Source organism: Myotis yumanensis, unplaced genomic scaffold (genome assembly GCF_028538775.1).
Source record: "Myotis yumanensis isolate MYYU_CA2020_CCGP unplaced genomic scaffold, mMyoYum1.0.hap1 SCAF_2, whole genome shotgun sequence".
Classification (NCBI taxonomy): Eukaryota; Metazoa; Chordata; class Mammalia; order Chiroptera; family Vespertilionidae; genus Myotis; species Myotis yumanensis.
In genome coordinates, this window is record NW_027223753.1 from 24,056,841 (window position 1) to 24,083,565 (window position 26,725).

Consider the following 26,725-nt stretch of genomic DNA (forward strand, 5'->3'; position numbering starts at 1 on the left):
AGGCTCCACCCAGGGCCTCCGAATGGGCCTCTGGGACAGATCCTTGCAAAGTTAGCATTCATCATTTTTACGTCTATGATCAGATCCCTAATAAGAAAGTAATAATATTGCCGAGCCTTTACCACGTTTTCTATGAGCTAGTGAGAAGACTAATTATCTGACGACACTAATAAATGGTTATGGTGATATTAAAATTGGCACCAAGCTAGGATTAATGGACTCATCAGTTGTAGGGACTCTGGTTTAACAAGGTCACCTGCATGTCCCATCAGAGCCTATGGCCTCTATGGAGACGGGGCTGCCCGGGGGGCCATGGATGAGGCCTCCTTCTTTCTCCAGCCAAGGGTCAACTTGGGAAGGTCTGGCTGCTGCGGGATTTTCTGACCCACCTGCTTGCAAACAGCTCTTCAGAGCTCTCTGACTGCTGGAGATTGTGGTGACAAGACCAGCCTCTGCCCTGCTCGCTTCCGCACGTGGCTTCCCCTCCACGTGATCTCTCTTCCTCCCCCTACCCAGCTCACCTCTGCAAACAACAAGCTCAGAACCACTGGAAGCCCCCCCACTCCACAGCCCTGCTCACAAGTGTATGGGGCTCCATAATGGAGATGCCTCTGGGCCCTGCTGACTAATTTCCATAATAATTACAGTTATTAAATGGTGACAACACCACACCCTTCCGTTTAGATTGAATTCCACAACCTGGGAGCTGCTTCCCTGGCAGTTGTCTCTGAGGAGCAGCACAACCAGCTGGGAAGAACGCAGGGCAGGTAAGGTTACTCTCAGTGAGTTAGGTCATGAGCTCAGGGAGATCATGGGACTTCCTGAAGCCCCCTCCCCAGCCTCAGTAGAAAATAATAATAATAATAAGAGCAAGTACTGACACAGTGCCAACTATGTGTGACTTAGTCCTCACAGCAGCCTTACGGGGTGAGGTTCTATTATCACTCCCACTTTACAGAGGAGGAAACTGAGGCACAGAGAGGTTAAGGAACTTGTCCAGAAACACACAGCTAATAAGTGGCAGAGTGGGAATCAAGCCCAGTGGAGTTCATGTTCTTTACCACTAGCCTCTCCCATCAGCCTTCCCTGGGGGTTACTTCCTGGGGCCCAGGAAACGGTCACGCTCTGCTGGAGCCTTCTTGCTCTGAGCTCCAGCCCCCCCCCATCCCCCGCCCCGCTCCAACCCCCAAGGTCCCCATGTGGCAGCCCCTCCAACAAGGGCAGGAAGACTAATGAGGCCCTGCTGCTGCCTTCCCCGCCCTAAGAGGCAAAGTGAGAATAACCCCTTTGGCTGGTACTTTTCACGTTGCAAAGACCAACTGCACGAGACTCCCTCTGCCCTGGCTCTCTGCAGAGGTCAGAGCACAGGGCTTCAGAAGTGGAGGGCCTCCAAAGACGGGTTACTGTGGGGCCTTCACCTCCCTCTGCCTCAGCTTCCCGGTCTGTACCAGGGGTGGTGGCAACTGTTCCTACCTCACTGCCATGTCAGGATAAAGGAGAGAAGGAACACGAGGGGTTTAGTACAGATCAGGTTCTTGCCTTCCTTAGCAGACCTTTGATCGAGAATGCTTCTGGAGAGTGGGGGGCCCTGAGCTGGGAGGCAGGTAATGTATGTGCCAGGTGAGCCTGTATAAGTGGTGTCTCATTTATTGCTGCAACAGCTGTAGGAGCTACGGTAGTTGCTGATTACGCCCTTTTAGAAGTGAAGAAATTGAGGCTCAGTGATGTTGATGAACTTACCTGGTTGCTCATCTATCAACTGGTAAAGCCAGGACTTGAACCTTGGTCCAGCGGTCCACAGCCTGGGCTCCTAACCATGGTGATGTGTGTGCTGAGGGCTGGCTGTGGGTAGGCCCTGTACCAGTACTTCGTGCCCTGTATCAACACTTCTATGAGGAAGGAGGATTACACCCATTGGCAGAGAAGGAAGCCACTGGAGAAGTCCAGTGACATTCCTGTTTACATAGCCAACGAATGAGGAAACGGGATTTGAACCCAGGGCCTCTTGACTCCCCCTACTGTGGTGGCCCTTAACTGGATTTTCTTCATCTTCCCCCCCAGTGTCCCACAAACCCAGTGCCCTCCCACCACCTGCTCACTCCTCTCTCAAAAGTTCCGTCTGTTGCTGCTGCTCCTTGTTCCCCTGGGTCCTCTCCCATCTCAGACTGAGTATGAATCTGCCTCCTTGGTACCTCCCAGCTGAGCCTTGCTCATCCCTTCACCCCAGTCCTTGGCTCCCTGGACCACCCGTCTGCCCACTGGACCCAAAGTCACTCAGGACAGTGAAGGATCTGTCTCAGCATCCCAGGGTTTGGGGAGGTGCTCTGCATGCCAGCTCACCCACATGGCTGGGACATCCTTTGGTAGCTCTTAAAGGAACAGAAGGCAGCTCACCAAAGACTCTGGTGGGAATGGCTCTGAGTGGGATGGGCCGGTGCATGTGTGCTTACATGGAGGGGAGTATCTGGGAGTTGGGAGCAGGAACAAGGCAGGCCAGAGGGAGCTCCTCACTCCTCCCTCCCCACAGCCTGTGACTCCATCTCTCCTGCCCCCAGGGCCCTTGTCTGCCAGATGCCCCACCCTGATGTGCCAACGGGACTTGGCCAAGCCTTCCAGGGGTCCTCAGCCCCACTTACATGGTCAATGAGCTCCTTGATCATGCCGTTCCACTGGCCCTTGTCATCCTGCGCCCCGTACTTGCCGTCCTCCACCAGCCGGATCTCGTAGGAGAAGCCCAGGATGTGGGCCAGTTCCTTGAGCAGGTCAATGCAGTAGCCCTCGAACCGGTCATTCCCAAACAGGGTCCTGTCAGACTTTCGGAACATGACAAAGGGCTCCTCCTGCAGGGCAGACGGGAGAGGAGCTGAGGAAGGCTGAGTGGGTTGGGGGAGGCTGGCTGCTGGGGCTGGAGAGCTTGGGCTGAAACCTTTGCTCCTGTGTTTTAACAAATTCCTCTGGGCGGCTTAGATGGAGGCCTGCTAAGTCAGGGAGGAAAAGCACATTTCCTAAGAGCCGACATTGTGCCTCCCAGATGGCCACCTACGGGTATCCCTGGCAAGACAAGGGGGCACAGGTGGTATTTACTCATTAACTGTCCAATGGTTGCAGAACTAGTAAGCAGTGGACTAGGTATTTGAACTCCAAACCGTCTGGTTGTGGGTCACACGCTCTGTCTCCTGCACCCTCAACACAGGCCAGTGGTTCTGAGCGTGGTCCCCAGACCAGCAGCATCACCATCACCTGGGAGCTTCTCAGAATTACACATTCTCAGGCCCCACCCAGATCACTGACCCAGACACTCGGGGTGGGGCCGGGGCTGGTGACCTGTGTTGTAAGAAGCCCTCCGGGGATTCTGATGCTGGCTCAAGTGCGCACACTGCTGTCATCAGGTATCTCCCCTGCTGTCTCTCCCAGCTCCCATTTAAAAGATTAGATCTACATGCTCCCTGATACCGCTCTCTTCCCAAGGATCTCAGTCCCCAGAGTCCGGATCTGCCAGGTGAGTGACTCCTGATAACCGCGATAGCTCGCATTTGTTTGTTGACATGTGGGGCACTCGTAAATCAGCAAATGAGATAGTGTTGGTGGAGGGCCTAGGAGGGGGCCCAGCAGAGCAGGAGGCTCAAAAGGCAGTAGCTGATATTGCCTCATTTAACCTTGATTTCAACCTTCTAGGGGTCGGTACTCACAATCCCGTTTTATAGGTGCAGAAGGTGAATTCACTAGGATGAGTGACAGGTGAGCTCAGCCGTCCTCTAGAGAGAGGACCTGAACTCAGGTTGGTGCAACTGCAGAGCCTGAGCTCTTAGCCACGTCATTGTGTCAGAGGCCCTGAGTCCCAAGGGGTCTCCCCCTGGAGGGCAGGGGTCCTCGGAAGGTAGCTATGGGGCCAGAGCACAGGTGACAGCTGTCCCATGTCAGGCTCCCTCTCTCCCTGGTGATGGGGAGTCAGTGAAGGGCTTTGAACAGGGCATGGCTCTGATTTCTCATTTAGAAACAACCCCCTGGCAACCCTGCCAAGAATAACAGGGACAAGAGGCAGGGAAAATAGTGGGAAGTAGCTGTTGACCTCGTCCAGTCTGAGAGACACAGAGTGAGAAACTGTGGGATCCGACGTGTCCGAATCCAGGACCATACAGTGTCCCAGAGTCCAGTCTTCTATGCAAGTTTGTTTCTCCTGGTCCCACCTGCCCAGCTTCACTTACACATCTCCATCCGGAGTCTGTGGTGAATGAGCTGAACGCTTAGCAAACTCAACATGTCTCGGCCTTCCTGCTGTACATACACCAAGCACTAATTTCAACTCTTTCTCACAGGCTGTTTGACTTAAGCCTCACAAACTTACGAGGTAGATGACATTGTCCCCATTTGAGAGATAAGGAAACTGAGGCCCAGAGAAGGTCAATAAGTTGCCCAAGGTTGCCCAGGAGTTAAACTGCAGTCTGATGGAATTCCGTTCCAATCTTCCAGCTTCTTTCTGGGCCTTAACCTCCCCCAAAGCCATCTCGGCACCCCCAAATGTCGGAGTACCCCAAACCTTCAGCTGATGGGTGATATTCCTCACTAGCCCACTGGCTGAAAGAATGCATGTGTATTGAAAAATCTTATGAACACAAGCCCACAAGAAGGGCACACACGTGATATGCAGGTATCTCATCATTCTCTCAACTGGTGTGGCCATGCCTCTGACATGTGGGCCTCTGGAGTGGGGTCAGCAATGAAAGGCTCAGGCAAAGACCCTCATCGGAGGCCCTTGGGTCCAGAAACCCACCAGCAACCTCTTGTCAGGCTCCCGCTGTTACAGGTGGGCTTGATCCTCTGGCCCTGGGTCCCTGGCCACACTGCCTTTCAAAATCCCACCCCAACCCATGACTGATTTACTCTAGATTTTCAACAGTCCTTCGGGATGCTTCAGAGAAAAAGCTGGGGAGTGTCTGAGTCCCAAAGAGGTTCCTGTCTCTCCAGGGATTCTGAGAAAACTACTTCTCAGTCTAATCGGGTGGAAGCTCAACCTCAGTGCTGCCTGTCCCCACCCTCCAACCAAGTGGGCAGATCACAAGATTGGAGAACGGACTCCAGGGGTGTGGAGAAGGTGCAGGTACGGGAGAAGGTGCTGGGGCTACCTGGAGGAAAGGCGACGTTGGCTAGTGCACACGTCACCTTTTGTGCTAATTAGTCTCAGGGAAGGTGCTGCCTGGAACCCTGGCATGGGGGTGGGGCCGGTTTCAGGCCCAACTTATCCTTCTGGTCAGATGCTCTTGTGCAGTGAACAAACTGGCCCACGTACCTGGTGGCCCTATTGTTGGCCCCAGGAAATAACTGGAGAGAAAGCGCCATTTTTCCCAGGGGGTCACCAACCACTCTAGATTCCCAGGCACTCTGCACCTCCTTCTGTAAAATGGGGATAACAGTAGAACCTACTGTACAGGGTTGTAATGAGGATTAAAGGAGTCAAACTATGAAAAGCACTTAGGACTGTGCCTGGCAAATGGAAGCTGCCATTATTATTATTACCTATAATAATAAAAGCATAATATGCTAATTAACCAAGCAGCCGAACGTCCTTCTGGACGACCTTCCAGACGAAGCCAGGGCTGCGAGGGCCAAGGCAGGCCTCCGAGGCTGTGAGAGTCAAGCCCCTTGCGCAAATTTCGTGCATCTGGCCTCTAGTTGTTAATATAATTATTCTCTTCTTTCTGTGTACTGGGTGGCCTGTTACCACAGTGGCCTTTCTAGCCTAGAGAGCATGCCCAATGTCACCAAAGGTTAAAAATCATAGCTGGCAGCGGAAATCCATTTTGGGAAAGGCCCCAGGTAGCTCACTTCCTGACCCTCTCTCCATGCCCGCCCCGCCCGGCCCTATCCTCTAAAATTAGCACTTCATTTGTGAAGCCACCACAGCCCCCAATCTATACATCTCCATATAAATACGCTGCCTTCGGAGCAGCTGTAAAATGCCATTAATTTTGGGAAGTGCTTTGCGGATGGCATACATATTTAACAGCCAAAGCCCAGAGCATTAAAATGGTGCTCGCCTTGGTAATGTGTCTCTAGACCTCAACATTTCCTAGGGGGTAATTCTGAACTCCGCCAACTACTTATTCATGGACTATTTCACAATTTATTACTGCAAATGTCCAGACAGCCAATTCACAAGCTCTCTGGGCTGCTAATCGATTGCTCGGTGAAGGTGCCCTCAATTTCATAACTTCACGCTCTTCTATTGCTCTGGGAGCACGGCTAAAGGAGCAGGGGTAATATTTCTCTTCAACAAGTCACAGGAAACAGAGGTCCAGAAAAGTAACCTTTCTGACTTTTCGTTGCCAGGGCTCTTAGTCTAGTTTGTCTCCGATCACTTATACGGAGACAGGACCTGTGGAGTTAGAAGAGGGGCCTTTGGGGGAGGATCCAGGGGTCAACTGCCTAACAATTATGTTCCCACTCTCCTTTCTGACTTAGGCGTTATCCACACACATGTACATACACTATCCACACAGATGTGCACAGATGTGCACACCATGCCACGGCACAAACACACCACGTTCTCGAATATTCTGTCTGCCTAGCCCTGCTCAAACAAAGAGGCCAAGGACCCTGGACCTAAGGCCTTGGTTCTGCCCATTAAAACCAGGACAGAGTACTGGGTGTCCTGCCCTCGCTGCAGGGGGTTGGGGGGGAGCGGGGCGGGGGCTGGAGTGGTCCTTGGCCTGGGATGGTTCTCCCAGCCACATCCCCGTCTTCCTTCTCTCCTCTCTCTCCAGCTGCTGGATACCACGGTCCGCCTGCCTGGCCGCTGAGTCTATGTGGGTCATGATGTGCACATGGCACACATACACCCGTAAACCAGACACCCATATCCAGACACCCGTGCATATGGTCCCACACCCACACACGTGCTGATGTGCATACTGACACGGTTGCTCACTTCAGCAGCCAAAAGAACACTGAACCTTCAAAAGCAGGGCCCCAGGAATGAGTTGGGCGTGTTTTCGCAGTGTGTGAGCTGAGGTTTGGGTGGATGAATTTTTCATGAATTCATGGAAGAGCTGAACCAGGACAGAGGCAGGGGCCAGGCAGGGAGTGGGCGGGAGGGCAGGCTTCCAGGCTCCTGCTGCAGCCCCTTTGGCCTCAGGAATGAGGAAGGCTGCCTGCAGCAAGGAGGGGCCAGAGAGGGTGGGGGTCAGGGCTCTGCCCATCTGTGTCCAGGCTAAGGTGTCCCTAGCAACTAACCCTGGGCACTCAGATAGGGAGAAGGTAGCACACACAGAGATGCTGCCTTCAGCCACATCAAGATTCTAGAGGTCTCAGGCCAGCCCTGTTCGTGAGGGGCAAACAGTCGGATCTTCCTGTACGCTTGCTTTTACCTGCCTGTCACTCAAAGCATTGTTACCCTGGCAACACACTTCCAGAAGGGCAGGGGCCCAGTGCTCTCAGCGGGTGATGCTGGCCCTGCTTTCTGGCTGCCAAAGCACAGTGCTGGGTTTTCAGCCGGAGCAGCTAGGGCTGGGCCTCTGCCCACAACTGGCACAGCTGCCCCAAAGAGCTCAAGCCTGGGGCCCCCAGGTCGGGGACATGCGAGCCACACTGAGACTTTCTGGTACACTCTCTGGAAGGTCTGGGCCAGCTCTAGGTCTTCAGACTAGTCCTTGTGTGGGAGTGGGCATCTCAGTCTCTTGGAAGACTCCGAGGAAGGACATTTGGGTCAGCAGCCATGGGAGAGGTCAAGGCCACGGGGCCAGGGCTAGGGAATAATCGTGGTGTCAGGGCCAGGAGCTCAGATGTTGGCCAAGGCAGGGGATGAGTTGGTGGCTGGGACCTGGAGTTTTACCTATAAGGTAGGAGACTAGAGCTATGGGACTAAAGCTATGAGAGCCTCACGTTCAGGGGCCAGTCAGGAAACAACTAGATAAGAGGCAAACACATGTAAATAATAGAGGGTGGTGGGGTCTATGGAGAGCCAGGGAATGCCCACCGGGCCTGGAAGGCATTCAAGTGCAAGTTCAAAGTTTACAACGCACCCTGTGCTAGAGACAACCTCTGTGACCGTGGTCAGGGGTCAGTCCGCAGCAAGGCTCAGGGACAGAAGCAGAGGTTTTCTCTAGAAAACTGTCATTCTGCCCGGCATAACGCCCTGTGGAATACTGTATTAAGCCCGCGCCTCCTGGGGACTGGATTTGTACTCAATAATAATATGAATTAAGAACAACAGCAGCTATCACTTAGCGCGCACTCTGTGCCATTTGTACTTAATAATCATTATTCCTCTCAACTCTAGGAAGTAGGTACAACCATTACCACCTCTCTTTTCCAGTTAGGAAACTGAGGCACAGGATGGTTAAATGATTTTCCAGGTCACAGAGCTCGTGAAGAGTCAAGCCAGGACTCAAACCCAGAGTTCTGGGCTCTTAACCATCATCACACAGTCTTGGCCCTGTCCTGCTCACACTGCTTGTCCCAAAGGGCTGCGGGGCTCATGTTGGCCTGGATGAGTGGCAGTGGGACCGATGGAGCTGTGTCCAGGCTGTGGGCCAAGAGGGGCTTCTCTTCTTCCCTGTCCCTGGGAGCCTGGGAGCCTGGGAGCCAGCAGATGCTGCAGGCGGGAGGGGCCTCTGGTGAGCCGCTGAGTACAAGTAGGTCTGCAACTTTGCAAGAAGCTTTGAGTACTGACCAAGAAACTTCGGGAAGAACGGGGACATCTGCTGGATTTGGTCTCTGTTAGGGTAGAAAAATCCCTCGTGGCCTTGCCAAAGGGACTTCTGCCCTTGAAACCAGGCTGCTGCCATTTTAATAAGAGAACCCTGTGTCTTTCAAGGTGGGTTTTGCATCATTTTGGTGTATTATCTGTAGCGCCCCTCCGCCCGCTAGAATATTGTTTTGAGCCTGAGTCATCTTAGCTCATTTATCACCTCTCCTAATTTCTCAGAGCAATACTAGTTTCACCTTTTTTAATCTTGTCGTGTGAAAAGAGCCTTATTTATTGATAGCTCACGTTCCATGCAGCTCCGCTTTTAATCTTTTACCACCTTCGTATTATTTCATTTTTACCCTTTTATATTTTAGCTTTGTCACACTTTTATCCTTTTGCTTCCTGACATTCGGGATTTACATTTCTTACCATGTCTAGCTGGAGTGTTAATTATTTATTTTCCCTTTTCATCTTTCTTGATAGCGTTCCTTTTCATTTTTCCCTTTACTATTTTCCTTTTAACCTTTTTTATTTTGTTCTCTTTCCAATCTCCTTTTTTATTTTTTACATCTTTATCCACATCAGTATTCCTTTAATTGCTCATCAGTCTTCACTCTAATCTCTTTGCTCTTTTTAATCTTTTAGAGTTTTGTGTATTTTTTCTTTTTAACAAAATTTCCCCTGTTCCTAATGAGACCTTGGGACTTACTGGTTGTAAAGTCTAATTTTTATATATTTTTTAGTTAACAAAAAGTCGATCAGTAAAGGCAGGCAGGCAGGAAATACAGTTGTCAGAAGAAGATGCCAGGGGGGGCCTCACCCCAAATTGGCGGGAGTAGGTGTCTCCCCAGTCCTCTCGTTCTGGCTCAGTGGCCTGTCCAGAACCCCTGTTAGGTCCCTGTCACCTTAACATGGATCCTCTCAGTCATAACCCTGGAGACCGGGGCTGAGACCCACAGGCCGCAATTGCTCCCTAGAAGCCGATGGTGCCCCTGGTGTCTGCTGCTCACTGGGCCTCCTGGGAGGATGGGGTTTACATCCCTTCCTGCTCCATGGTACCCACCACCCAGCTACCAAGCACACTGCAGGCGAATCCCACCAGAGGGAGGACATAGCACCATCCAGTGGAGCTGAGCTGCCTCCGGTGGGAGGTGGGTGTGGCCAGCCTGCACGAGCCCTGTGGAAGGACCAGTATGGGGTGCAGCCTTACTTTATCTATGCACTCTAAACAGAGCGCTCTTATTGGTTTGTTTTATAGAGAATGATCTTACCACATGGCCCTTGTAAACATCTGGCTTTATTATAAAGAGAAGCTGACCAGGGTGAGAATTGTCCTCAAAGGCTCTTTGGTCAGAATCCACCAGGCTATGCCCGGGCTGCCTCCTCCCACCATGGCCCGGCGTGGGCCCCCAGAGCAGTTCTGTGTCCTGAGAAGTGGGTCCTGAGCCTCTGGTCATGCTAGAGGCTGAGCTCCAGAGTACAGAGACCCCAGAAGACCCCCAAAGCCGCTCCTTGGGTTGAAATGATCAGAAGAAGGTGGCACTATTCAGTCTGGGAATGGAGGGAGGACAGCAGGTAGAGTGATTGTTGCCAAGAGCAATAGGGCAGAGGAGACCAGCGGGAGGGCCTTTGCTCAGGGGACTGAGGTGGAAGAGGTAGACCTGAGTCCTGGTTCAGACATCAGGTCAACTTCCTTTCTTCCACTCCTTCTACTCAGACTTCAGGGTTCAGGGAGTCTGTGGATGAGATGTAAACACACAGGCCTCTGCAGGCCTGGCCACCGGGTCTCAGGCTGGCTTGAGGGCTGAGTGCTTTGGTCCGGGAGGAGGCCTCTGGCCTGTGGCCCTGAGCAGGGCTGCTGTGTTCCAACCACCCACAGAGGGCTGTTTTGAGCAACCCTGAATGTGTCCACTTTCCAGTGCCCCTCCCATTTCCCAGCCCCCCAGCAGCTTCATAGGAGGTGCCTGGTCGATGCTGGGTGGGGCGATGGAGGGGGTCTCTCCAGCCCCGATGGCCAGCCCACCCCCAGGCCAGACAGTCCCTCCTGCAGGGCTGCAAGCTCTTACCAGCACTGTGGTAACGACGAGTGACCGATTTGTCAGAGAGTCGGTGACGTTAGGGCCTCGGCCTTTGGGGACCTCTGTGATATTGAGCCCCTCGGCAGGACTCCACACCCCAACCTGGATGGACAGACAGACAGGGAACAGGGTGCTGAGTCTTCAGTCTCTCCATCCTGTTCCCTCATCAACAAGCCCATCATCCTGATCCCATTCTTCATGGCCATGGCTAACATGTTTGAAACTAACCTTTCTGACTGCCTACTGCCTCCCTCATCCCAGGAGGAGGCCCCTAAGTCTCCTGAATTCTCCCACATCCCCTTGGTGCCAAACCCTTCACAGCTGAAGGGGAGATGCAGAGGGAGAGGTGGACACAGAGGGAACTCAGAGGGAACCATCCTGGGTGGAGCAGATGCCATGATGAAGTCAGGGTCAAGGTCAGGTCCTCCCCTGGGACAGTTACGCAGAGCCTGGTGGGCCTCCCACCTCCTTGGGAAGACCCAGGCAGCCAGCTGCTCACTCACTGGGTCTCAGCCCCAGCGGCAGCTCCAGAGCCCAGGAGCGAGGGAGGGGGATGTTCATAGCACCTATGGAACGAGTGCGGGGACAATGACATGGGTCCCATACAGGACGGCAGGCTGGGCAGGAGACTGGTCTTGGTAGCTGTTTAGGGGATGGCAGGACAGAGTGGGTGACCCTCACTGGGGGCCTTAGATGCTGCAGGGATTTGTGGTTTTACTTCCAAAATTGGCAGATACCCTGGGCAAGGCAGCTTAATCTCTGTCCGCACAGTGCCCTTGTTGCTATCAGGCCTGAGCCCGAGGTAGGCAAGGGAAGATCAAGTTTACAAATCATTCTAAAGCCCAGGGCCTCTTAAAGGTCCTTTTGGATCCAACTCTGCCCCGTCCTGCCCCAATCTCAGCTCTTCTCTCTCAAGGACGATTTCGGCACGTCCACCCTGTCCTTGGCCCAGCTGGGGGTTCCTCAGAAACTTAATCAATTAAACAGAGAAGCTGAGTGCAAACATCCCATTAAGAGAGCTGTGCCAGGAAGATAGCAGCGAGATGCGTAATTATGCTCGGTAATTCTGCCTTAATCCTCCCAAAGCCACTGGCTGGAGCTGGCTGGATCAGCTCTGACCCAGCTTAGCACCAGAAGTGACGGTATGGGAGGCAGAGTGGCTGTGTTGGGGGCTCAGTGCCCTCTCCAGGCAGGATCTGTCTTCTCAGACCCCCCAGGGCAAGAGGAGAGGAGACAAGGAGACAGCCTGGAAGATGCTCTTCTCTCCAGTGGCCTGAGCTCAGCACGAGGGGCCCTAGCAGCACTCCTGGGTGCAGGGGCTGCTCAACAAACATCTGTCTAGAGGCCAAATGAACAGCAGGAATCTGTGCCCTAGGAAGCATCTATTGAGCTCCAACGGCATGCCCTGCTAGACACCAGCTGCCACGGGGATGTGAGACAGTGAGGCCCGGGGGGAGAGGGGGGCAGCCTGCAGGGGCTCTCTGCCCGGAGTCTGAGATCAGGAGCCTCTGCGGGAGGCCTCTGCGGGTCCACCTCAGTCCAGGTGCAGCAGAGAGTGTTTCTCCAGTGTCAGCTGTGGCCAACTTGTGCCAGTTGCGGGCAGAAGGACGCTGTGGTGGGCTCAGTGGGAAAGAGCGTTCTGATGACCAGTTACCGATGCCAGCCGCAGGCACAGGAGCGAGAAGTGGGGCATGCATGCCATCCTTAGAATTTCAGGCTATCCTCAGAGATGGACGGCTGAGAGAGCAAAGATGACATGGCTACTTGAATGGATCCTATATTGCAATAGTGCTGCCCGAGGAGGAAGGGAGCTCCCCAGCACGGCAGAGTTTAAATAGAAGTGGGAAGACTGCTGAATGGGAACTCATATGCTGTGTATGATCAACTGGCCTCGAAGATGTGAGGAGCAGAGGCCACAGCCCGTCCTCAGGGACAGATGCTACATTCAGCATGAGAGAGTCGCGGAGTTCTGGTGACGTTTCCCTGGCCACCTCTCCCCAGTACAGTGACCCCGTGAATGTGTGGGAAACTCTGGAGTGAATGGAGTAAACCTTGGCCACAAGGTACAACCCAGGAGTCAGAGGCCACTCCCGCCACCAGGACGGTGGATGGCAGGGGTGAAGGCCAGAGGTGCAGGAGGGAGGGGGTGTGACTGGACCATGGGAGTGCTGTTGGGGACAGTGGAGACCAGGCCTAGAGAGGAAGGCTGGGGCATTTCGAGAACCTTAGAGGCTGGGAGAGGGGCGGAGCTTACCGACTCGACTGGGGAGCATGGGCAGGTTCAGAGAGGGCAGAGCTGTGTGTTGGGAAGCGTCACCTGTGTGTACACTCGAATGGCTGGAGGCCTCAGGAGGGAGGTGGAAAGAAAGCCAGTGGGAGTGTCAGAATAATCGGAGGAAGAGGCCTGACCCAGGGCCGGCAGGGAGATGAGGAATCAGGGACTCCTGCAGGCCCACAGGCACCAGAGCTGGCCCTGACTTCCAGGCCTCTGCTCCTGCATTTTATATACCTCACTCCCAGGGTTGGAGAGGTGCCCTGGGGCTACCAGGGACCAGCCTGCGGTGGGATGAGAGTGTGGCTGAGCTCCGGGCCCGAGGTTCAGGGAACACTGAGAATCAGGGGCTAATGTTAGACCCCACTTCGCAGTCCAGCAGCCTGATGTCAGAATGTGCTCAAGATTCCCAGCATCAGAACTGGCCCCTTTGCAGACATTTCTACGGCAATCAGCTGGGAGTCCCCAGGCCCTGGTGGACCTGCCTTTCTTGTCCAAACTCCCTGGAACCATACAGGCCTCAAAAACCTAGGGCAGCCCAGAAACCACATGCTTCAACCCCTCTGCAAGAGTAGGAGTCACCTCCAGTGTCCCAGACAAGCAATTGCTTTGCTTAAATGCTTCTAGTGACAGTGAGCTCACTACTCCCCAGGCAGGCACCTGTGGTCCTTAGAAAGTTTCCCTTACCCAAGGATATGTCTGTCTCTCTGTCCCACACAGCCCTGCAGAGACTTAGAGTCAGTCTGTCTGCCCCACGAGCCTTCTATCCCTTTTCTACGTTAAACCATCCCTGAAGGCCCTTACTCCCTTGCTCCGATGGTTTGGGTATCTGCCGTGGCCAGGCCACTGGGTTCCGCATCCCTCGTGTGACCAAGGCTTCGTGTTCTCTGAAGGGCCAAGGCACAGGCCACACCAGGTCCTGCTGAACCCTAAAGTGGCGGCTACAATGGGCCTCGCCCCTCCCGCTCTGGCGCCCCACGCACCTTCTCCAGGCCGTCCTCCTTCAGACTGATGATGTCCAGGTCGAAATCGGTCCGTAAGCCACTGGTTTTGTTGAAAACAATCCGTCCAGTTAATCCTTCCCATTGAGCCTGCCGGAGAGGAGAGGGCAGAGCGGCAATTCCTCGGGCTCATAAATCATCATTCGGTACAACTGTACAATGCTTCATTTTAATTACTCCTTGCACTGATACTGTTCCCCCAAGACCATGATTAATTAATAATCACCTCCATCATTGCTCGGGCTGTGGTGCGAGCCAGCGATTTCCATAAATTCTATTATGCTCTTTAGCCAGCTTTACATTTGCACCTTCCCGTGTACAACATCGATCTCAGGCGTGCTCAAATGAGCCCCCGCCTCGAAGCCACGAGAAGGGGAAGCCCGCGTCAGATCCCTGGCGAGGGGCAGGGAGGCAGGCGGGCAGGGCAGGCGAGACTTGCTGAGAGGCAGAGAGGCCAAGGGGCCAAGTCGGCTGGGAGACCAGATGCCTGGAGTGGCCTCCAGAGAGCCAGGGAGATGGAGAAGGTCACTCCTGCCACCCCAGCCCCAGCCCCAGCCCCAGCCCTGTGGCATCAGAATGTTAGAGTCAAGCACAACTGGCTGTGTGATTGGAATTTCATTGCAATCTCGGCCTCAGTTTCTTCATCTATAAAATGGAACTAACAATAGCAGCCATCTCACCAAAGTGCGATGAGGGTGAAATGAGTGAGTCCCATAAAATATTTGGAACGGTGCCCGGCACAACCTGAGCCCTGAATGAAATGGTAGCTTTTCATGAGCATCATTCACACAAAGAGGCAGACAGCGGTTCAGAGCAGGTTCAGGACCTGAACTGAGAAGAGCGCCATCTTCTAGACCAGAGGTGGGCAAACCACCTGCCCGACACCTCTTTTTGAAAACAGTTTCTTAGCTCACGGCCTCGCACATGTGTTCACCTGTATGTATAGTCGTTGGCTGCTTTTCTGCTACACCTTCGGAGCTGGATAGTTGCTACAGAGACCGTCTGGCCTGCAAAGCCTTAAATATTTACTATCTGGCCCTTCGCAGGGAACGTGTGCCTGTGGGCCCCGAGAGTTAGCTCTGCGCGGCGCTCCGCACTGTGCACGCCACGCCACCTCCACAGCAATCCTGGGGGTGATGAGCCTGCTTTACAGATGAGGAAGCAGCCCCAGAGAGGCCCCAAGCTCAGAGTGGAGAAGAGGGCGAGCCAAGCTGGAGGCAGGGTCCCAGGCACCCCCTGCCTCAGGGGGAGGGGTTTCCTCCTCTCCCTCCTCCTTGGGGTTAGGATGCAGCAGGCACACAGGTAAAAGCTGGGATGTGTGGCTTTCTGTGTCTGGGGAACAACAAACCTACACACCCTGGAGTCCTTGGGAACAAAGGTGAGCTGGGATTTCAGGGAGAGAGGAACCCACAGCAGCTGCCTCACCCCGAGGGCCCAGAGCATGGACAGGAGGGGAGGTCTGATTATGAGTCCTTGCTTGGCTACACTGAGCTCGTCATTGCACGCTGGGGCCAGGGTCCCTTACAGGTTCTGAGAGAGGCCCAGCCTCTCCTCAGCTGAATGGCTGCTGAACCTCTGCTTACACTCACACTTGGACACACAAATTCACGGGTTCACAGATTCCTATCTGTTGATCTGAAAGGAAAACTCTTGGGCATCCATAGGCCCCGGAGCAGCTCGAAGGCGCTGGAAAGTCATCCTGAAGAGCGCCCAGCGGGCAAATGGGTACACTAGCCGGCGCCCTGGGGCTCCCAGAGGCTGTCAAACAAGAGGTTAGAATGTGGGCTTTGCGCTAGGACTCTACCCTCTCTGAGCTTCAGGAAGGGAAAATTACCTACTTCACAGGCGTTCAAAGGTGTATAAAGTGCTTAGCACAGGGCCTGACAGACAGTGGTCCTTACTTATCTGCAGTTTTGCTTTCCACGGTTTCAGTTACTTGCGGCCCCAAAATATTAGATGAAAAATTCCAGAAATAGACAATTCATAAGTTTTGTTGTTGTTGATTTTTGTTGTTACTCCTCGCCCAAGGATATTTTCCCATGGATTTTTAGGGAGAGTGGAAGAGAGAGGGAAAGACACAGAGAAACATTGATGTAAGAGAAACACATCGATTGGTTGCCTCCTGCACGAGCCCCGACCAGGGCCCAAACCGGGGAGGAGTCTGCAACTAAGGCATGTGCCTTTTGCCGGAATCGAACCCGGGACCCTTTGGTCCACAGGCTGATGCTCTATCCATTGAGCAAAACCAGCTAGGGCAACAATGCATATGTTTGTTTTTTTAAACCTAAATTTATTTATTTATTTTTTAAAATATATTTTATTGATTTTTTACAGAGAGGAAGGGAGAGAAATAGAGAGTTAGAAACATTGATGAGAGAGAAACATCGATCAGCTGCCTCCTGCACATCTCCCACTGGGGATGTGCCCGCAACCCAGGTACATGCCCTTGACTGGAATCGAACCTGGGACCTTTCAGTCCGCAGGCCGACGCTCTATCCACTGAGCCAAACTGGTTTCGGTGACAATGCAAATGTTTTTAATTGCCCATCATTCTGAGTAGCATGATGAAACCCTCCCTTTCTTCAGCGTATCCGCACTGTGTACACTCCCCGCCTGTTAGTCACTTAGCAGCGGTCTGCGTTATCAGATCGACTGTCAAGCCTCCGCAGTGCTCGTGTTCAAGGCACCCTATTTACTAATGGCCCCAAAGCGCAAGAGTGGCGTTGTTGATGCTGGGATTTCCGATATGCCAAAGAGAAGCGGCAAGGGCTTCCTCTAACTGACATGGCGAACATTCTCAAATTAATAAGGAAAGGAAAAATTATATGCTGAGTTTGCTAAGATCTATGGTAAGAACGAATCTTCTACCATGACATTGCCTAATTTACAAATTAAACTTTATCACAGTATGCATAGGGAAAGCATAGTACATGTAGGCTCGGTCCTGTCTGCGGTTTCAGGCATCCTCTGGGGAGGGGGGTTTGGACCGTATCCCCTGCAGATAAGGGGGGGCTACTGTATGCAGTCCTGACTAAGTGGTATATACTATAATTTCTCCTTGTTGCTTCCTTGTGGGAGCTCCATTGGATTAGGGCTGGCCCTTGGTTGCGGGGTGGGGGGTCCCCTGGTCTAAGGCCCGAGGCCTCAGTAGAAACCCTGTCGCAGAGGACTGATCTCTGCATGAGCTCATTCTGTTCTCATCCTGATCCTGCCAGGTGGGTGACAACACTGCCCCCATTTTAAAGTCATGGGCACTGAGGCTCAAAGAGGGACTGAGCTGTGCAGGCCCCGAGCAATGGTGGGCAGATGCCCGCTGCAGGGGCAGGGGCAGGGCTGGAGAGCATGGGCCATCGCTGCCAGGGCGAATGGGAGATTTATGGAGCCCAGGGAGCCGGAGGGAGTTGGGGATGGAGGTTAGAGATGTGTCAGAAAAGGAGAAGACCACCGTGCCTGACCTCGAGGGGAGGCTCAGGCCAGCTCCCCAGTCCCTCCGCCTCCCTCTCGGCTCAGTGGGCGCCCACACCTCAGGCTTTCTCCGGCCCCTGGGGAAATCACAGCAGGAGCCTTCAAACCTGCACTGTGGAGGGGAGCCTCCCCCTTGTCAGCTCCAGAGGGATGAAATGCCAGCAGGTGCACTGCCTGTCTGTGGGCGGTGGGCAGGGGCAGGGCCTGGGCAGGGAGCCACTGGCAGCTCCTCCCCGTGACATTTCGCAGCCCCCCCACCCCTTCCAGCCGAGGCTCCGGACTCGCTAAATGAAAGATGCTTCACACGCTCTGAACTCCGGCCTGGCATTTTCCAGCTCCTCTCGGAAATGCCAAGTCTTTAAAATGATTTACTGTCATGCAGTCAGATGGGGAGGCGGGCAACTTGGAAATGGTCCGAGGAGAGACTGTGCTGGGCTCCGGCAGGGCACCTGCCTGGTCATGACCAGCTGTGGGACCATGGGCCAGCCCCATGGCTGCCCTGGACCTCGGTCTCCACACCCTAAGGTAAGATAGAGATGCTTCTGAAAGGGCTCTGTAAAGGGATGTGAGTGGTGGGGTCATTCACTGGGCCGGGGCCAGGAAACGGGGGCCGGGCACACCAGCCCCTGGAGGGAGAAGGGGGCTCCCCTTGCTATGGTGTGGACAGTGGCCATTCTGCTCCCATCTGGGCTTTACCACTGAGCCTCAAGCATCCCAAGGAGTGAGGGTGAACAGAGTTGGGGGGGGGGGTGGTGTCCCTGAAACTATGAGGCTTGGAGATCCTCGTTAGCTAAAAACCCACGAGGAGACAAGAAGCCATAGGACTGACAGTCATGATGGTAGAAACAATAGTCATAGCAGCCAATCTGTTCAGCACTGCTCTATGCCAGGCGGTGTCCTGGCTTCACACACACATAACTCACTTAATCCTACAACCACTTGGGTATTATCTCCATTGTACAGAAGAGAACCTGAGGCACAGAGAGGTTCAGTAGCTTCTCTAATGTCACACAGCCCAAAAGTGATTGAGCTTCAAAGCCACTTTGGTCTGGCTCCTAAGGGTCCCAGGGTGGTGGCCCGAGTCAGCAGATCCACACACTGGCCTGTGGTTACTTAGCTGGAGGCCTGCCGAGGAAGGAGGCCTAGGAGGTAGGAGTCAGGCCTCAGAGAGTCTTGAGAACAAGCTGATGATTGCCTGGGCCAGCCCGGCCTTGCAGTGGCCCATCAAACTTCCTCTGCAATTTTGAGGGGATGAATGAGAAGGGCCCGCTGTGGTCCTCTTGTACCGAAACAGCGGACACTGGACTCCCAGGAGCGAGGGAACTGGCGCCAAGGCCTCACGTGTTCCCTCGCAACGACTCTGAGAAGGTGTTTGCCCGGTGACGGGACTGACGCTTGGGGACGTCTGGGAACTTGTCTAAAGCCACACAGCCGGGAAGAGAGAAACTCCACAGGCACACGCGTCAAACCCTCCAGCCTGTGTCTCATCCCCGTTCCTGTAAGCGTCATTTTGAAATGCAGGAAGAGCTGTCACTGGCCTCATCCCAAGCAGTCACAGGAGGGAGGGAGGGGCCTCCGGGAAAGCAGCCCTGCCCACTGAGGAGGTTGGTGGCTTCCTTCGCTCTTCGCCCTCACAGCGCTGCCTTCCTCCTGGGGTAGGGATACAGGCATGAACGCGATGATGTTCTGGACGTCTGCCTGGGTGTGAGCTCTGAGAGTGCTGGGCTCATCTGCGTTAGCTCCCTGCCTGGCACCCCGCAGGCCCACACAGGTATCTGTTGAATAAGTGAACTCCCAAGGCAGCTGGCTTCCTTTCTGGTCCATTGTGATTGCTACAAAGGGATGGTCTATACAGAGCCACAGCCCTAAGTGCACGTGCTGTTGCCCTGGACACGGTCACTCTCTCTGACCCAGGAGCTCCCTGCCCAGACCTCGTCCCCCTGAAACCTTCTTCATCTACCGTATACTGGGACCTGACTGGGCCCCGCCTGGGGGCTCTGTGCGCAGTTTTCCATTGTCTTCCCAACAACGCTTTGTAGCACACTTTCTTACTATCTTCAGGACACAGCCGAGGAAACTGAGGATCCAAGAGTTGGTCATCTCAGCCAAAGTCACTTAGCCAGTTGGGATGGAGCCAGGGTGCAAGCCCAGACCTCAGCTTCCCCCATCTGTAAAATGGGGACAATAAGCGGCCCTCCACCGTTTACGGGACAGCGGTGCTGGAGAGAGTCCTTGGAGATTAAAGCAGGCCCCGTGTGTTTCCAGGCCGCCTTCTCAGCAGCAGGACAGGCTTCTGCTCTCTGGTTCCTTGGAGTCAGCTCCATGGATGGGCCTTCTCCACAGTCACCGTGGTGCCAGGAGAGCTGGTCCCGATGGGGACCCTGGCTGGGAAGTTGGCTGGTGGGCCTGTGACGTACAGAGGAGTTGGTGGGGCTGACTGCTATTCACGGAGCCTCCTCTGCCTTTGCACTGCACGGAGCACCTTCCACGTGGCCACCTTTCATCTCTGTACCGCGTTGTACAGACGAGACAACGAAGGCCCAGCATGGTTCCTGCGTTTGCCCAAGATCACACAGCCAGAGGTCAAGCCCCTCACCTGTTGTACATGAAGCCCATGCTGTGTCCTGCTGGCAATGCTGACCACCCGCTGAGCACCTACTACGTGCCAAGGACAGCCTCTCCATCACCCTGTAAGATTGGTCCTGTCATGGCTATTTTCACTCAAGGAAACTGAGGCTCCAAGATGTAAGGCAACTTGCCCAAGTTCAGGTGGATTGAACATTGAACCTGACTCCCAAACCTGGGCCCTTGACCGCTCTGCAGCACCAACAACCTCCGGGGAGATGGCCCTGGTGGGGGTGTGGGGGGCACTTACCTCCTTGATGAAATTCATGAAGCGGCCGCCGAAGCGCCAAGCCTTGTGTCGGTGGCACTGCAGGGAATTCACGGTCATCTGGGGTGCCCGCTGGTAGCACACGGACACGATGTGCACGGCATCATACAGCAAGGCGGCGTCGGTCTGAAGGGAGGGTACAGGGCCTGCCTGAGAACAGCTTCCGAGTTCTCCGCTCCCCCTGCTTTATCCCTTTCCCCTCCCCGCAACAGGCACACAGGGGGGCCTGGTGAGAGGCCAGGCTTGGGTGACCCTGCTGCTCTGCAGACACCTGACACCCTTGCAGCTCTGACCTTTGAGCAGTCCCTCTGCCCCATCCCCATGCCCTGCTGCTGTCTGGGCCCCCGCACCATCTCCTTCCCGCCTCCCCAGCCTCTGCTGGTCACACCTAGGACCCAGTGAGCTTATTCCAGCTCTGTCACCAGCTGTTGACATGTCTGTACTTGGGATGGACTATGTCTGGCTCCCTTGTGTCCTGGCCCCTAGCCTCAGGTCCTGCTGACCTAAGAAGGGGATTGGTAGGAGGGAAGTAAGAAACAGGGAGGGAGGAGGTGGAAGGAGGGATGCGAGGGAGGGAGGAAGGGAGAAAGGCGAAGGGAAAGGGGAGCCCTGGGTCTGGCCCCCCTGCTGCCGTACCATCATCACTCCGTCCAGCAGCCCGGACTCGGCCCGGGGGGCTGCCTGTAGCCGCTCCATGGACCACTTCTCCACGATGGCCGAGACATGGGGGTTGTCCACATTGAGGATCCGGAACCCTGTCAGATTCACCCCCGAGTAGCGGTAGGGCTCCAGGTCTAGCGCATAAAGATCCTGACAGAGAGAGGTTCGTGGAAATAAAGGTGTGTCCGCCGTAAGCTCCAGCCCACTGCCCAAGCTCCCTGCTGCCCCCCAGAGCCCTCGCTGCAGCTCCCTGCAGGGCCCGGGGAGGGGAGGCCAGGGGTGAGGGGCCCCCATGGGAGCACTGCACTTGGAGTCGACAGGAACCCATCTGCCTGGTGGCCGACCCCAAGTGTTCACTGCCAGGCCTCGAGCAAGCCGCTCTGACCATTTCTTCATCTGCCTCCTTTATAGGATGTGGTGCAGCCGTTCAGGCCCAATGCCCGGCTTCCAACAGTAGCTGATGACAGTCAGGATGGTCATTGCCTCTGACGGGGAGGCCCACTTCGTGCTGCTGGATCTGGGCATCCTCACGTTACCCTGAGTGAGGCTGAAGGAAGGATTTTATTCCCAAAAGGAGAGTATTTTATTTTATTTTATTTATTTTTAATATATTTTATTGATTTTTTACAGAGGAAGGGAGAGGGATAGAGAGTTAGAAACATCAATTAGTGAGAAGCATCGATCAGCTGCCTCCTGCACATCCCCTACTGGGGGTGTGCCCGCAACCAAGGTTCATGCCCTTGACCGGAATCGACCTGGGACCCTTCAGTCCCCAGGCTGATGCTCTATCCAGTGAGCCAAACCGGCGGGCAAAGGAGAGTATTTTAAAAGTGTCCTGCCAGGGACTCAGAGTACAGCTGCCCTTGCCCTCTTCTCTCCCCTGGCCCCTCACACCACAGGCTCCATCCTCACCCCTGCCTCCTGGGAGCAGTGAGGGTGGACAGCCTGTCTGTCTGGGGGCCAGGTCACATCCAGGTGCGTGGGCAGGCCCTCGCCTAAGGGCCAGGAAAACAGGCCTGAATGCATGGGGCAGCCCAGCTCCAGGCCCCCCTCCCCCACCGCAGCTCTGGGAAGGGGGTGCAGACACAGAGGGAGAAGTTGGGTGTTAGCTGAAAAGAGGTGGTGTTTGGGGGGTGGTAGCATGAGGAGCAGAGCAGTACTCTGTCCTCAGAACAGAAACTTACCCCAAACTTGGAAATAAGGCAGGAGAGCAGCATGGAAACATGGTTTACTGCCCACCTGGGACTGTGCGATTCTCCTGGCGAACACACCTGGGGTTGCCTTCACTCTCAGCTACTGGTTCAAGGCCCAGACTCGGGGTTCACTTGTACATTTTTGTTCACAAAAAGGATCATCGCCACGGTTGTGGTTTTATGGCCCTGCAGACGTTAGTCCATTTTGTATCTAACCTAGCAGCCTTATTCTATGTTTTTTCTCATCAAGTACCTAAACACTCAGCCCCTCACACGCTCTTTGAGCCAACATGGCCATCCTCCTGCTGCCCTTATTAACGAGTGGGTTCCATCTTTGCCACATGTTTCATTCTATAGTCTGTGTTTTTAACTGTTTGAAAAAACAGACTTTGACACTCGAGGTTGGTCCCATCCCACTGGTGGGCAAACGGAGTCTAAAGGTCATTGTCTGAGCTCCTCCTCATCTGCTGTCTATTCTTCCCCACACTCTCCCCTCGCCGTCCTCGCTCGTGGGTCCTCGGGCTTAGTCGCTCCATCCCATGCTGGGAGGGTGGCTGGGACCCTGGCCAAGCCTCTCTGTGGTACAGACATGGGGGGAGCACCCAGCCCCACACGGCCCCAGCTCTGGTTAAGGGGATGATGGCTCAGGGAAGACGATGAGTGATACAACCTGGAGCCACAGAGCAGCGCTCACCCTGTGCTGGCTGCCTCGGGTCTCTGAGATCTTCCTAATCGATGCTAAACTCATTCTGTTCTCCCGCCCCGCTGCCCGCCCCCCAAAATGGCCTCTTTCTGGAAGGCATTGTGTTAATTTCCTCTTGGAAGGTTTAGGGAGTAGGGGAGAGGCTTAGACAGTGTAGTCCCAGCTTTGCCAAAACAAATACGGCCCTGATTCTAGGCCAGGATGGGGGCTGGGGAAGGGGCTGGGTGGGAGCAGGATGCAGGGTGTTGAGCAGATGGGAGATGGCGACTGAACTGGCCAGAGGGTGTCCATATGGCCTTAATATCTGTGGAAATGGAGGGTGCTCACTATGCTTAATCCTGCACTGGAGTAAATAATCAAATCTTTTTAAAAATTATTTTTAAAAAATATATTTTTATTGATTTCAGAATGGAAGGGAGAGGGAGAGAGAGATAGAACCATCAATGATGAGAATCATTGATTGGCTGCCTCCTGCAGGCCCCACACTGGGGATCAAGCCGGCAACTTGGGCATGTGCCCTGACTGGGAATGGAACCATGACCTCCTGATTCACAGGTCGACACTCAACCACTGAGCCACGCTGGCCGGGCTGTCATTGAATCTTCACAGTCACCTGTGAAGTGGGCACTCAATAGTATTCCCTCTCTACGATGAGGAAACAAGGCCAGAGGGGTGAGGGGAGCTGCCTAAGGTCATAAAGCTCATAAAGGCGAACAGAATGTGTACCCAGGTCTGTCCCCATGGCGTGATGGAGCTGGCTCACCCTGGCTGTGGCTGTGAGAGCTGATTGTTAGCACTTCTCCCCGAAGTCACACTGGTAGCTTCCTATTGGCCTCCCTGACCGCTCCTCTACACACGTACGATCCGGTGGGTCAGAGGTGCTTCTGCTCTTCTCCTGGGGCCTCTGGATCTCACCCCACTGAAAACAACTGTCTATGTCTGTGTCTGTCTCCCCGATGAGCCCTTGAGCCAAATACTCTCGTCAACCAAAGTAGAAGGAAGGCCCAGCACTGAGTAGCTCTCTGGGGACCGAATCATCACTGGGAAGAGCCCGAGGTGGAGGGACTGGTGCTTCCCATCCTCCTCTCGGGGGAGCCCCTCTGGGGCTGGGCGTTAGGCGTGGTTTGGTAAGTCACTGGGGTGGAGGACGAGACCCTCCAGGGGCTTGCTTCAGAAACAAGAGATCTTACCTGAACCACTTTTGAAGGAAGTAGGTCAGGAAGATGGAGGGATTTTGTTTTGCAAGGGGTGTCTGCAAGTCTGGGGCCAGAGCTGAACTGCTGGGGCCACAGAAGAGAAGCTGAGCTCTGCCCCCAGGGGGCGCTCTCCTTGCTCTGCCCCTGCACAGGCTCAGCCTCTTGTCCAATTCAGTGTGGACCTGACACTAAGGCCTGAATGATGCCAGAGCACTAGCCTGCCGAGGGCCTCTGTGACTGGTCCTCCCTCCTCTAGGACCAGAGGACAGCTGGACCCCGTGGAAAGGGTGCATCTCTGGCTCCGGTGGCCGCTGGCGTGCTGGTGACAACAGCCCTTCCGGTCTCCAGCTGCAGCCTTCGTCCTGGTGACGCCTACACAGAGGTTTGGAGGGGGCACGAGGGGGCGGCAGTGCTGGGGTCACCTTCCTCCTGTCCCCTCAAGCCTGGGCTTAGCTGCAAAGTGCTGTGGGGCTCAGGGCACCAAATGTGCCTTCCTTGTGACCTGAGGGCAGGGACAACAGGACACTGGCAAAGAGGCCTCTCTGTCCAGCTCCAATGTTTGGATCCAAACTGCCACAGGCTGAGACCCCAAGTGCTGTACACAGCGAACTGTGCGCAACCTTGCTGCTTGGCAAAAAGTTGCTGTTCTCCGTGCCAAATGTTGACACACTGAATTCAGTATCGACGAGGGACCTTTTAGAGACATTCAGCATAACATAATAGGCTAATTCATTAGCACCCCATGGGTCTGACTGGGTGGAAGCTGAAGCTCGGAAAACATCGCCTTAAGGAACGACAGATGAAAATATCTTCCCCGAGATATAACTGTTATTGCAGGGAAGTGGCATTAATTGTGATTGCTTATCTATTAATTTATTATAATTCCTTCTTCACCTCCAGGCTTTTACCTCCACATGCCATGTACCGGGGGCTCAGCTGGGGCTGGTGAACGCGGGGTTATCTGGGAACGGCTCAAAGCTGGCTGGGACAGATAATGGCAGCTGGGGTAATTGAACCGTCTTCTGCGGGGGAGAAGCGAGTTGGGAGGATTTTTTTAGAGATGCAGAGTTGGTGACATGGGTTTTCTAACGGGAAGGGGACACATGCCAAGTGCCACTGCCGTTCGGATACAGCCACAACTGACCGCTGGGCAGAAGCGGAGCCACCAGGGCAACACTTCAGCCAACAGGGCTGCAAGGAGGGCCCTGGAGTTGGAGCTGGAAGCAGGACACGGGCAGGGGGAGAGGGCCCAGGGGACACAGCCAATGCCCTGGCACGTGGGGGGCTGCTGGGAGACACCCTGGAAGCTCCCCTCTCCCCGACATACTCCATGCAGAACTATTTGTATGGCGGGGGCTGTGCCTCCCTGGAGCGGTCTGTTCTCCTGGGCTCTCAGGGAGGCGTGGGGAGGAGGGGCAGTGGGTGGAACAGCCATGGGCTAGACCGGAAGTCAGGAGCCCAGGCCTCTGTCACTGATCTGCTGTGAGATTCTGGGCAGATCACTCAACCTCTCTGGTCCCAGGCTTTCCCATCAATCCACAGGGAGCACAAACTCTGCTCTGTGAAGAGGGAAATCAATGATGTGGAGAAAGGGCTCTGGAACCTGTGAAGTGTGGGTGCTGCTGGGATTTGTGGAGGCTCCGTTACTCCTATTAGTGTCAATCACCAGGCCTGGACCATCACAGCCAGCCACATGGAATCAGAGCTGGCCAGAGGCCGGGCAACATTCCTGCAGGCTCTCAGCTCACAGGCTTCAGCAGAGCACATGGAGCTGGGCACTCCCCGCTGGAAACAATCCTTGCTCCGCCCCTTTCTCACTGAGCGACCTCTCTGAGCCTCAGTTTCTATAAAACTGGGGTAGCCAGACCTCCCTGGAAGAGTTGGATTTGGATAAGATGAAGTATGCTGAGTACACAGAAAACACTAGCAGGAGTTTATTTAATTAATTGATTTAACTCATACAGGAGACTAAATGCCAAGCACTTTTCTAAGTGCTTTACTGATGTCAACATATTTAATGCTCAGCATAGCCATCCTATGGGCAGTACTGTCACTGCGTACTTTTATAGCAGGGGAAACGAGGCACAGAGAGGTGAAATGAAAGAATCTCAATTATAACTCAGGCAGACAGACTGGCCCAGAGTCCAGGTCTTAACTGTTGTTGTGATGGAGATATTGATAATTTCACTGATTACTTGCTACTTGGTATTGTAGTCATTCGTTCAGACTTTCGTGAGCACCTACTATGTACCAGGCGCTATTTGGGCACTGGACATATAGAGGTGAATGGGGCACGGAATCCAGGGACTAGGGGAAGAAGGTGCCTGGTCTCAGTCACCAGCTTGGGGGTTCCCTTTCTCCTTACGCCACCCTGGCAGGTCCCCGGGTCTGAGCTCCAGATCAGAAGGAGCAGGATGGCTCCAGACCTCAGCCTTAGGTATGGGGTGCAGTGGGTGGGGGGGTGGAGGGAGGTGACAAGAGTGATGTGCTGGTAAATGCTTAATAACCAGCTCTCAGGGGAGAGGGGGTAAAAACCCCTTACTTGTAGCTTTTGCCAACTTCCGTAGTGTGAATGCTC

At 54.3% G+C, this 26,725-nt stretch overlaps 1 protein-coding gene across 1 annotated transcript in view; it reads right to left on the minus strand.

Annotated features, from left to right (window-relative positions):
• Positions 1-26,725, minus strand: part of GRIK3 (glutamate ionotropic receptor kainate type subunit 3) — a 201,065-nt gene that overhangs the window by 33,309 nt on the left and 141,031 nt on the right. The window contains exons 6-10 of the mRNA XM_070404741.1: positions 21,032-21,205; positions 20,378-20,521; positions 14,020-14,127; positions 10,753-10,866; positions 2,637-2,840 (exon numbers count right to left, since the gene is read on the minus strand). Of these exons, the coding sequence (XP_070260842.1) occupies positions 2,637-2,840; positions 10,753-10,866; positions 14,020-14,127; positions 20,378-20,521; positions 21,032-21,205 (744 nt within the window). The remainder of the gene's footprint in view (positions 1-2,636; positions 2,841-10,752; positions 10,867-14,019; positions 14,128-20,377; positions 20,522-21,031; positions 21,206-26,725) is intronic.